Here is a 13799-nt window from a genome sequence, read left to right on the forward strand (position 1 = left end):
AGGGTCATAAAAGTTTTAGGTTTCTATAAAATAAAAAATACAGCATGAAGCGTTTGAATCAATTACATGTCATCCCTAAGTGGTCATCTAAGCTTTTTATGGTAAATGCAAAGAGGTGCTCCAATATATCTTGAAATTTTCTTGGGATAAAAGCTGCATTATACCTCAATTGGTGTATTCTATGTCAAATGGTGGATTATACCTGAATTGAGGTATAATCCACCAATTCATTATTTGTCAGTTATTCCACCTTGAGTCAATTGGACACTAAAAGCAATTAATCAACTATATTTGACATATGTTATACCTGCAAGGTGAACAGGTACATGCATGTTTTATCAGATGATACATGGCAGACAGAGTTGCACATCCAACAATTAATGCATTCAATAAATAGTCGACCTATTGCATATTGTATATTTAGAAAAAGACTTGCACAACTAAAAAAACTTGATATTGACCAATTTGTTAGATTGACAAGTACAACTTACAATCATTCCATACACAAAATAAAGCTGTCCTATTGCCTATACGATACACGTTCATAGTTGTCTCATTGGCAATCATACCACATCTTATTTTTTTAAGAAACAGATCATACCATGAAACTTAATATTGACCTAAAAACCATAAAAATGAGGTCAAGGTCAAATTAATTCTACCAAACACATCTGTGATTCATGCATCAGATAATGCTGACTTAATAGCTCATAGTATACTAGTATAAAAAACAGACTTAATCAAGAACACTTCATATTGACTAAAGATCCATAAAAATAAGGTCAAGGTCAGAGGAACCTTGCCAGACAGACATGTACACCATATAATCATTGCATGCACCAAATAGTGTTAAACTATTGATTAGTATATAACATAAACAGATCCAAAAACCAAACCTTTTACATTGACCGATGAAGAGTGAAAAATTTGAAGTCAGTCAGATGAACCTGCCAGTCTGACATGTAGACCTTACAATCTTTCCATACACCATATATAGTTGACCTACTGCTTACAGTATATAAGAATATGACCTACTTATGTGACGCTAACTTTGATCACTGAACTTGAGGTCGGGTGAACTCTGACGGACACTTAGACCTTGCAAGTAACCCATATACTGAGTACAATGAATGTCTAACCGATTGCTCATAAGTAAGAATTTCTAGTGCCAAAAAAACCCTAGGTAACATAAGGCATCTTTATACAAGGTATTAAACCTCAATGACTTCTACCCTCTGAAATATAAAGTGTAATACAAACAGTTTATGACAGGTTTCCTATGTCTGGCATATTGCTACCTTGGTCACAGTAAAACATTAAAATAAAAAACACCGAATATTATTCATTGTTTTATTTTCTTTCTATAATCAACAGTTTTAATAGGAGTGTAAATGTGTAAAAAATTGTAACAACCATGACATAAAAACAATTAAATGTAAACATAAACACTAACCCACTAAAGAAAGAATTGTGAGTTTTTCTATTTATAGGATGCAAATTTGTTTTATCAGTTGTCAGTTGTGGTGGTTATTGATATTAGCAATATCTATCAGATATCTAGCTTAATAATATATGAGGAAAAATGTAAAAATAGTCTATCAGCACTGACTTTTGAACTCTACCAATAAAAATATGACAATAAATGTATTCATGAAAGGTTACAATGGAATTTCCAAAAGGATTGGTATTTCCAAGGGAAATAAGTTGTGTAAAAATTATTTGATTGTCACAGATTTTTTTTAAACGTGTCTGTGACATTGCTGATATATACCTTTGATATGATTGCCAATAAGACAACTCTCCACAAGAGACCAAATGACACAGAAATTAACAACTATTAGTCACCGTACTTAACCGGCTTACAAGACTAGACACATGGATTTGGATTGTTTTGGGCAATTGAAAAATAAACAGCTAAACTGAATAGGTACATTTTGGTTTTTATCCTGCTCTAAAAAAAAAGTTTTTTTATATCAATTCTTTTCATTACAAATCCATCTTCAGGATTAAAATTAGCTCTTAAAATTAAAAAAATAAAATCTGCCAAGTTTGATTCTACCATTTTGTCTTTAACATGATAACAGTGTGTTGAATGGGAGTTTTTCAGGTTTTCAGCAAGAAATATCAAAACTTTGTCTTATTACTGGTATTCCTCATCTACTTTTACTATTTGATGGTAATGCATCACCAAATAATATCTGAATATAAAATTTTTATACTTTACAATGCTGTCAGATGAAACTGACTACTAGAATACATGTTTTTTTGTTGTTGATACTAAATTTGGATAAAAGTTAAGTAAAAAAAAGAATATATTTTCAATAAATTATTACAGAAAGGAATAAATCAAACAAGTAACAGATAATGCCTCTTAAGTACATTTACAAACAGCCTAACTGAACTAGCAAAAAAATCAAAACCCGAATATTCGGGATGTTATTTAGTTATCTATACCATGATAGTTGCTCATGTGATCACCCAAAAAACTAGATGAAAGACTAAAATTTATAACATGAATTCATATTAAACTGGATTTCCATTTCTAGAAGAAAAAAAAATAAGTATATTTCAGTACAATTATATATAAGAATTTGGCTTGTTATGTGATGTATGTCATTCCAGATATTTTTTAATATTATATTATTTTATCATGGTATCATGGTATAGATACATAAATTAACTTCTTAAAACTAACAAATACATTAATTGAAATTAAATATGGTGAATCAACACCTGAAGTGGGGATCGTGAGGAAACAATAACATGAGTTAATGCCTGCTTGTGACAAAATTAAAAAGCCCTGAGTGCCATTTTAAAACATTAAAAACTATTGTATTTATTAGATATAATGCAATTATAATTCAAAATTAACACAGATGTATACATAATATATAGCAAGAGGCTCTGTTTTGCTAACAAGACTTCTTTCTGTATTGAGGCCTAATAAGTTATTTTCTGAATCATTCAATTGACGTCAATGCCTAAAAGTCTTGCTGAGAAAATTAAAATATATACTAGCACAGACCAAAAAATGTGTGTCAAGTGGTTTCAATAGGTCACTCTAGCACAATTGGCCAGATGAGGTAAAGAAAAACAATTAATGCCATCATAAAAAAATATTGCCTTATAAATGCCAATAATTAAAAGTAGAAATAATTTTACCGGTAATGTTATGGCACTTTTTTTTTAAAAACAAAAGCATTTTACCCTTGTTTAGAAGTAGTCAAACCTTAAACACACATACAATTTTTTTTATCAGAATCTAAGAGTCTCCCAAGGAAGATGCGTGTTGCTTGCCTTCTAATAATATTTACAGAAATGGAGAAGACCATGTTTTGGTATGGGGAAACCTCAAATATCACTCAGAACAAAAGTCAATAAGAGTGAAATATTCATATGACATGCAAACAGACTGAATAAGTGAATAACTGAATGCTAAGATTTCTTTGTTAGTTTGAATAGGTTAAATATTTCACTAGACATTTAATAAATATACATGTATTTACAGTGTTAAAACACAACCATTATAAAATAACTAAAACAACAACCTTAACATGACTGTACTACTATAATAATGATGCATATATGAATTATTAATATCACAGTCTTACTTGTTTATCTATGAAATAAATGAACAACATGATTCATTTCTTAAAATATCAAAACAGACAATTTTTAAAATTTGATCAAAATATAAAACAAACAATATTTAAACATAAATGCATATTACTTGTACTACATGTATCAACATATTTTTTTTTTATCTCTGGTTGTACAAGTCACAACATCTTTGCTGTTTTTTAGTATCTTTATGTTTCCCACTTATTTGTACTGTAAGGTAAAAAAAAGACAATGATACCATAAATCAAATACAAAAATGTTAATAAATGTACAATAGGATTATATTTTTCCTGTTAGGAAATTAATATCATTTATAAGTAGTTTGTCATTGTATGAAAAAGTTACTATAGATGTTGTACTGATTAGTAAAAATTAAAAATGAAGAAAAACATTAAGTATCCTATACTGTATAATACAACTAGATATATCTACTTTCAAACTTGACAAGATAAAATATGCTTAGAGTTATAAAATATTTAATAAATAAATAAATTAACTAATTACAGAATTTTATACAAATCATACAAATGTACATGTAATTCAACATTGTAATGTGTAGTTTCTTTATATATGTTACTACCATTTTTTTAAACAAGAAGAAGATTGTTGAAATAAGTGAAATCGTTTTGTTAAATGTAAAAACTTTTTGATTGTATTTTTAATAGTGATTTAGATTTATTTTTGTTTTTTTTTATGTACTGGTATACAAAAAAAATCAGATCTTTTCCTTCTACAATAGTGGTTTTAAAATATTTAAATTAAATTTTTGTAAATAAAGTTTAAAACTAGTAACAATAATATCAAGTACATTTCATGAAATGTGGAACGTAATGTAAAAAATTTCAAAAATGAATAGAGCATTATAAAATCCTTAAAAAAATATAAAATGATATGAAGTGGCTCGGATTTGACAATTTTGAACTCATATAAAAATTACATATATATATTTCCAAGAAAAAAGGTTTGATTTAAGAGATCAAGAGTGTATTGAACATTTATAACAAAAATGCAAAGGATTTTTAAAAGGTTAAAAGATCATATTTGTTATTGGGTAAGTCATTTTTACTATAAAACATTCCTTACAGAATTTGTCAAAAAAACCTGTTCCTCAATGATATGTCTTCTCTAAAAAAAGTCATATGTAAAATAAACTAATGGCTTCTCAAGAGGAACATTTCTGTTATTATAGTGTTCTTTAAAAATCAATTTCATAAAATACAACATATCATTACTATTTAGGCTTTCAATACTAAACTGATTGTTGAGTAATTGCATTTATTATATTTTATATATGTTGAACTAATTTGAATGTTCTTTCATAACAAAGGAGTAGGTCCAGAAAGACCCCTATATGGCCCCAAAATATAGCAGTTTTACAAAATTGTTAAAATGTAAACTTTTAGTTATTTATTGGACAGTAGAATGCTACATAAATATGGGCTGTTTTTGACAATACAATGCACATATATCGGGTACTAACACCATTAAGTCATGCTAAATTACTGAAATCTTCACAATTCAAGCATTTTAGTTAAATTTTCGACGGTTTTCGTATAAAACGAAAGTGGTCGCAATCGTGTTCATCCTTAATATTGAAATGCTAGTTGTATTTGATGATAATACATAACATATATAAAGGTTGAGGATGAACACGGATGAGGCCACTTTCATTTTTGAAAAAACATCTGAAAAGTGCCATTTTCTGGCATATTTGGTAGATTTTTCATATTTGAGCTTGAATCGGATCATTTTTAATGACTAAATCAGTTAAATCTTTTACATAAACTAATTGAATCAAATGAAATAGACACTTAAGTGTTTAAAAAGTGGTCAAATCTTTCGTCAGAGGAACCTGAAAATTGAGGCCAAAATCATTCCTTACCAGACCTACTCCTTTCTTATTCATCTTTTTCATGGTGATAAATAAATCTGTTGTAATTGGGACTTTTTTTACTCTATTCTCAGAGTAAGATGATAAGTTTACAATATATGTCTCTTTTTTTAACTTCTAGCCCCTTATTACTAGGTATCTGGATGTAGATTTGTTATATCCAGTGATGGTGTCTGTAGCTGACTCTTCTTTAGATCTATTAATAACTTCTCCATTCTGCCCATTGCTTTGGTCATATCCTGGACTTCTGAATTGACATAGAATGCTAACTTTTCAATCTGGTCTTGTAAGTTTTGTCCCTGTACAGAAGCTGTTGTGGTAGTGGACATCCTGTAGATAAATAAGTATTTGTATTTAGTATGGCATGGAATAGTTAATTATATTATTTGAAATATAGTTCATATGAAGTGTAACATAAGCATTGCAAATTTATATTATCCTCTTTCCCTTTATGAACTCTAATTTGTATGTGGATAACTCATGATAAAAACTTAACAGATTTTCATGATCAAATAACCAGATTTGGATAAGATCTATGGCTAAGTAACCAAATAAGATATGTCAATATCATCAATAATGTTTGGAATGTAGATATATTTTGCACGTAATATTTGTGTGTAGACAAGTTTATCATATGTTTAGTAGTAAAAACAGTAGTTTTGCATATTTGATAAATAGCCTGCTGTTTAATCCATATCGCGCAACTTTGATGCGCACCCTTTATCACACCCCTACTTTTTTTTTTTTTTTTTTTTAAATAAAGTCAGTTTTGTTTTTCATATTGTATGTGACGTCACGAACGTCAAGTTTTCATATTTTTTGGCACACTAAATGCAACTATAAAAAATTCTAAACACAAAAATAAATACAATAATAAACAAAATATTTTTAAAACAACAGCACCCAAATTGTAAGGTAACCCAGGTGCTTCGGATAAGTAATTGAGCAGTTCTTTTAAGGCCTTTGAAACAAGACAAAAGTAGAACTGAAGGTAACCCAGTGCTATGGATCAGAAAACAGTTCATATAATATAATACTCTTCTGTTGAAATATATGATAAAGCGTATAATACATGGCAAAATCCGTATCACATGCCGTATCACCCTCGACCAATATCATCCCTCGGGCCTAAAGGCCCTTGGGCTGATATTGATGTCTTGGGATGATACGACATATGATATGGATTTTGCCATGTATTATTCTCTATTTTATGAATAATGTATAATAAATCTCAAAATATTTTGCATATTTTTCTTCCTTGTCTCAGGCATAACTGATGAGCATTATTCTAGAAACAAGATTCTGAGATTGGTATTACAGATTTACACTATATCTAAACTTCTAAAGACATGTGACAATGACAGGTTAACTGTTTCATAAGTATTTGTGGTTATTTATAATAAGTAGAGCCACAGGGGCTTTCTATTTGTGAAAATCATTGAAAATAGAGAAAATCAAATAAATTAATCAGGAGCATAAATGATTGTTCTGTTCATAGATTTTTTTCTACATTCATTGATAACTTTTTTAATCTTTCTATAAAAATTGTGATACTGTGGATTCATTATTATTCGCTGGATACCAATTTTCATGGGTTTCATGGGTACAGGTGAACCATCAATTTAAATGCTCAACGAATAACATATTTTCATTTTTAAACAGAGATTGGCAAAACCACTAAATCCAATATCTAGGAATATGCTATTTTTCACCAATCCACGAAAATTGATACCCACGGAAATATATCATCAGGAATTATAAAATATCCTATTAAAAATTGTTTATGATACAGATACTAGTATCTATGGCTAAAGTTACCATCCCATCTTTAATATATAGGAGATTGTTTTCACTGTTTTGTACAATTCAAGAACAAAAATGCAGTGACGTAGCTAGGTCATTTTTATATGTACGCCCGAACCTTGGCGAGGAGTCTGAGGACCCCAAACTGGTCTATGTCAAACAATTTCTGGTAGTGGATTAGATCTAGGGAGTGAGGCCCCTGGAAGCTAACGAGTTGTGGAGAATGGATACCATTCCTGTCATTAAAAACTCATCAGTATAGCAACATACTTTAGAATCTAAATGGTTTATTTGTTATGTTAAATTATTCATTTTGTTAATTTGAAATATAATGGTCATTGAATTCAGAGATAATGTCAAAACCAGTAGCTTTAAAATATGTTTTAAAAGAGCTGTGGGGGTAAAGCAATTAACCAACAAAATCACCTTTCTATTTCCAAATTTTTTAATTGAACATTAATCTTCAGAGATGTTCAGGTGCAATATTAGATATTGTAAAGGGTTCTGTGGAACCCTGTTTTTTTTTTTTTTTGTCATGGATTTCCCCTGCAAAAAGTGAATCCATTTATCAGTCCATTACAGGATTTAAAAAAAATCCAACATTTTCTTTAGATATTTTTCTTGATCTGGAATACTAGTTTCAACCCAAGTTTCATGACAATTTATGAAGATTGATGCATTGATAATTTATAAAAAGTCATACAGTCTGTCAATCAGTATAATACTGAAAAATGAATAAACAAATAATTTACTTTCAAAACTTTGCTTCAGACAAAAATTGTATAAAATGCTTGGATTCTGCTGAAGTTTCATTTAATTCGATGAAGTTTTGACAATGAAATTGTTGTTTAATTTTTTTAACCCCACACTATAACTTTTAGTACCCATTATTTTGTCCGTAAAACACGGGAAAACTAACTTTAATATTATGCTCTCAGTCAGTTTAGTCTTTTGACCATAAACAGTTTCTGTTCAACTTCCGGAAAATTTCCACAAAGGTTTGGCAAATTTATTATTATTGATAAAAAAAGTTTCTCAACATACTAAACCTAGATATTGACGCCGCTGACGAAATTTAGGATCGCTATGTCTCGCTCTGGCGTCATAAATACAAATGTATGTCACAGGCTTGACAAAACTGTAAACCACAAAACGAATCTCAGCAGATAATGGATTGCTTTAAACAAAAGGGAAGGGAGTTTAAAACTTACAATAGCTTCAGACTTGACAGAAAATGAACAAATAAATAATATGATACCATTTGACTGAAAAGTAAATTTCGACAATTTGATCCGCAATTACAAGCCAACGAAGAAAGAATTATGAAGCTGCTGTGCTTCTAACAAGTTATTTTTATTTTCTTTAGATTTTTTTTGTTTTTTTTTATCAAAATTCAAGTGTACGCCCGGGTGTTTTGACGTAAATGTAGCTACGTGCCTGAAATGAATACTTTTTCTAGGGAAATATTCACAAGCAATGTCATTAAAACCATTCCTTCTGAAAGTGTAATATACTCAGATAAGATGTCACAGATTAATGGTGCAACCAGAGACTGTCAATTTCTGAAAGTTTGTAACACTGGAATGAACTATGATATGATACTTATCAATAAAAGTTGTGCATTGTCAATTCAAGTACATGTGAATTTCACCAATATCTATACTGATTTCATACAAAATATCAATAGCACCAACAAATGCAAGAAAAGGAATAGCATAAATGAGATGTCACACAAGACCACACAATGCAAATAGCATCATACCCAATGTTTGAAACATTAGATTTTCTGAAAGGCAAGTAAAGAGAATAGTAAAAAAATTATTATGAAAGAGGCAACTAAGTTTACCTGAACAATTAATGACTAAAAAGGGAGGTTAAAGAAGTTAAAATATGTGTTAGTACATGCCTAGCAAAAAAACACCCTTTCCTGCTTAGATCATGTTCTCAATTTTAAAACTAAGAGTCATTCGTGTGTAAAAGATAGGTTATAGTATTTAGGTCATTTTAAAAACCTCTTTATCACAATGTTATGTTATCATTCAGATGTTACACTGACAAAATAGCATTATGAACTGCAACTTCTTGGCAGAGGGGTATACAGTGAACATTATTTTAGCTATGTACCAGATATAGAGAATGTTTATATTGACACACAGTACAGTGGTTGATATTAAAATTTCTGATATTATGATTTCAATCAATTTTAGCTAACTTTGTGTACAACTAGAGGCTCTAAAGAGCCTGTGTCGCTCACCTTGGTCTATGTGAATATTAAACAAAGGAAGCAGATAGATTCATGACAAAATTGTGTTTTGGTGATGGTGATGTGTTTGTACATCTTACTTTACTGAACATTCTTGCTACTTACAATTATCTCTATCTATAATGAACTTGGCCCAGTAGTTTCAGTGGAAAATGTTAGTTAAAATTTACAAATTTTATGAAAATTGTTAAAAAATTGACTTTAAAGGACAATAACTCCTTAGGGGTCAATTGACCATTTCCGTCATGTTGACTTATTTGTAAATCTTACTTTGCTTAATATTATTGATGTTTACAGTTTATCTCTATCTATAATAATATTCATGATAATAACCAAAAACAGCAAAATTTCCTTAAAAATTACCAATTCAGGGGCAGCAACCCAACAACAGGTTGTCAGATTCATCTGAAAATTTCAGGGCAGATAGATCTTGACCTGATAAACAATTTTACTTCATGTCAGATTTGCTCTTAAGGCTGCGGTTTCAGAGTTATAAGCCAAAATCTACATTTCACCCCTATGTTCTATTTTTAGCCATGGCGGCCATCTTGGTTGGTTGGCCAGGTCACAGGACACAATTTTTAAACTAGATACCCCAATGATGATTGTGGCCAAGTTTGGTTTAATTTGGCCCAGTAGTTTCAGAGGAGAAGATTTTTGTAAAAGATAACTAAGATTTTCGAAAAATGGTTAAAAATTGACTATAAAGGGCAATAACTCCTAATGAAATTCACAGACCATTTTGGTCTTGTTGCCTTATTTGTCGATCTTACTTTGCTGAACATTTTTGCTGTTTACAGTTTATCTCGATCTATGATAATATTCAAGATAATAACCAAAAACAGCAAAATGTCCTTAAAATTACCAATTCAGGGGCAGCAACCTATCAACGGGTTGTCCAATTCATCTCAAAATTTCAGGGCAGATAGATCTTGACCTGATAAACAATTTTACCCAATGTCAGATTTGCTCTAAATGCTTTGGTTTTTGAGTGATAAGCCAAAAACTGCATTTTACCCCTATGTTCTATTTTTAGCCATGGCGGCCATCTTGGTTGGTTGGCCATGTCACCGGACACAATTTTTTAACCAGATACCCCAATGATGATTGTGGTCAAGTTTGGTATAATTTGGCCCAGTAGTTTCAGAGGAGAAGATTTTTGTAAAAGATGACTAAGATTTACGAAAAATGGTTAAAAATTGACTATAAAGGGCAATAACTCCTAAAGGGGTCAACAGACCATTTTAGTCCTGTTGACTTATTTGTAGATCTTACTTTACTGAACATATTTGCTGTTTACAGTTTATCTCTATCTATGATAATATTCAAGATAATAACCAAAAACAGCAAAATTTCCTTAAAATTACCAATTCAGGGGGAGCAACCTATCAACGGGTTGTCCGATTCATCTCAAAATTTCAGGGCAGATAGATCTTGACCTGATTAACAATTTTACCCCATGTCAAATTTGCTCTATATGCTTTGGTTTTTGAGTTATAAGCCAAAAACTGCATTTTACCCCTATGTTCTATTTTTAGCCATGGCGGCCATCTTGGTTGGACACAATTTTTAAACTAGATACCCTAATAATGATTGTGGTCAAGTTTGGTAAAAATTGGCCCAGTAGTTTCAGAGGAGAAGATTTTGGTAAAAGCTAACGACGGACGACGACGACGATGACGGACAACGGACGCCGGACGCCAAGTGATGAGAAAAGCTCACTTGGCCCTTTGGGCCAGGTGAGCTAAAAATTCATTGATTCAGTTTAATTCTAGTTTGTATTGTTTACTTGTTGCTGTGGGTTTTTTTGCCTCAAACACTAACACTAGTTAAATGAGAGCTTAAACTTGTATATTGTTGAAGGTCCTATTAGGGGCACCTTTAGATATCTTTTTGGTGACTTGTGCTGTTAAGTTGCTGTTGCACATATCTTTTTTGTCACCTTCTCTGGGTACAGTATGAAGATTACAAAATGACCAGTAATAGTTCCTTAGACACAGGCTTAGTGTATATAAAGCAAAAATCATTTAAGGGTTTAATCTGACCTAAGCAAATATCAAACCCCAAATTTTAAATTTTCAATGGAAAATCCTATAAAATCATAAGTTCATTTGAAGTTTTTTCAATTTGAACTCTTAATAAATAAGTCAATTTTTCAGCCATTAATATAATAAATGTGAGGTTGACAATTGTAACAACCAAATTGTAAATTTTATATGTGCAAAGTGAACATGTCTCATATATGGTATAAAACATAAGTAAAATAAACACATTTCTTACTTTTGTATATATTGAGAATTTGAAAAAAGGCAATCACAAAAGACTTTGGAAAGTTGAGAATATAAAATAGAAGTGCAACAAGGGTTAAAGGTTAGCTTTGTTGAGTGGTCAATCCATGCTTCAATATCTATTGATCTATTTCAATGTTATTGGTTTTTTTTATGTTAGTGAGAAGATTAAAAGCAATAATCCATAGAATTTAGAATAAAAGAGATTTTTCCCTTGAAACATACTGTGATGATCTGAATGAAGTTCTGAAATCAAAAGAAACAAGGATAAAAATAACATATATACCATGAGGTTAAATAATTTCTTTCACTTTTATGTCACCTTGGCATGACCTTGCATGTTATTAATGAACATATATACTTTGGGTAAACAAGTTGTTACAGTGTTGCCAAGAATATTTACATACCTCATCAGACAGACATTATAGTGAAGACGCAATAAAAATGGCTTTCTTTAACTTTAGGGGTCCCAATCCATAAAGACCTGTACTAAACTTATCTTAACCCCAAACCTTACCCTAACCCAGACCTAAACCTAACACTAGCTCTAACCCTAAAAACTTAACCTAAAACATCCCCTTACCTAACCATAACCACGAATGAACCTTAAATCTAAAGTATGAGGACCCTTAAAGTAAAAGAAGGCCATAAATATGCAGTGTAAAAAACGAAGATAAACCTTGATTAATAGTTACAGTATGTTAGTTGTGTCTGGAAGTAATTCAGGTAATTATTGCACAACTTACTTTACATCTCTGTATAAGAAAAAACAAACACAATTAAACCCCCACTATGGTACCTTCACTGTTATTAATTGCAAAATATAATGTATGCAGGTCATAAGATAAATTTGTAAAATTCTACAGTAAAATGAAATTCATCTATGATTTGACATCAGATTAGTTTGATAACTTCAATAAGATTTATATATTATTTGATAATCAAAGTTAAAAGAAAATCATTGCAAAGGTGCAGTATGATGTAACAATAGAGATTTAAACATTAATTAAAAAAAAATTCTAAGTGGACCCATAAAACAGGGAATACAAAAGTTTGCAAGAACCCTGTATTATTCAATTTTCACTTGAGTATTAAATATAAGTTGACTTTGAATTTAAAGTTTCTTTTTTCCAAATACTTGTTTTGCTGTTGTATTTTTAACTTTAAATCATTTGTAGTAGAGAAAACATATTAAGTCTTAAGCAGACATTCAAGAAATAGAGCTATGAATTATGAAAGTTTACATTAATTTTACTTACTCAGGAAGGCAAGTGCATATGTGCAACATTTTGTAAAATTTTTGGCAATTAAGTGGTTTGAACTTGCCACCAACAGAAGATATTATTTTTTTTATTCTAAAATCATACAATCAAAAGTGAAAGTTGTTTTCCTGAATGTCCCTTTTCTAACTGACTTTCCTCTGTATATTATCTTATTATCAAAGTCAAGCTTTTCATGTATCGTTACATTTTAGAATATTTATTAATAAATCATCTACCTCACAATAAGGTATCCATTTTACAATGCATTTTGGTAAGACATACCTTGCAGTCAGTGGAGGCTTGCTGTCACTTCCTTCCGTACCACGGCGTGATACACTTTCTTTTATTTTATCTAATTCATCTATAACTCTCTCCAATCTAAAATATGCATTTTTACACTCACAGTTGAACAAATAAGTCTTTTACAATAAAAAGATAAAAGAAACTATTTCATACATTGATCCAAAACAAAATTTGAAACAAATTAAAAATAAATTGATCCAAAATTAGACACAAAGTTTCCAAAACTATCAAATCTGCCAGTTAATAAGTTGGTGCAATTATTTTCATGTCTGTTTTACAGTTGGCAAAAACTTCAGATTAATATATAATAATTTTATTTCGGATGTAACATGTCTTCTGATTGGCTGACAGTGTTTTTTTTTTTTATC

The 13799-nt window shown here is 30.2% G+C and overlaps 1 protein-coding gene across 3 annotated transcripts in view; it reads right to left on the minus strand.

Moving 5' to 3' along the window:
• Nucleotides 1–3279: 3279 nt before the first annotated feature.
• The window catches only part of LOC143045437 (transient receptor potential cation channel subfamily M member-like 2), a 67298-nt gene continuing 56778 nt past the window's right edge, over nt 3280–13799 (minus strand). The window contains exons 26-28 of one of the 3 annotated variants that reach the window (XM_076217928.1): nt 13411–13506; nt 9078–9101; nt 3280–5842 (exon numbers count right to left, since the gene is read on the minus strand). In XM_076217928.1, the coding sequence (XP_076074043.1) occupies nt 5644–5842; nt 9078–9101; nt 13411–13506 (319 nt within the window). In that variant the 3' untranslated portion in view covers nt 3280–5643. Of the gene's footprint in view, nt 5843–9077; nt 9102–12091; nt 12113–13410; nt 13507–13799 lie in introns of all 3 variants that reach the window. The other 2 variants (XM_076217929.1, XM_076217930.1) reach the window with 2 other exon arrangements.

The sequence above is a fragment of the Mytilus galloprovincialis genome, chromosome 9, assembly GCF_965363235.1.
Source record: "Mytilus galloprovincialis chromosome 9, xbMytGall1.hap1.1, whole genome shotgun sequence".
NCBI classification, from domain to species: Eukaryota; Metazoa; Mollusca; class Bivalvia; order Mytilida; family Mytilidae; genus Mytilus; species Mytilus galloprovincialis.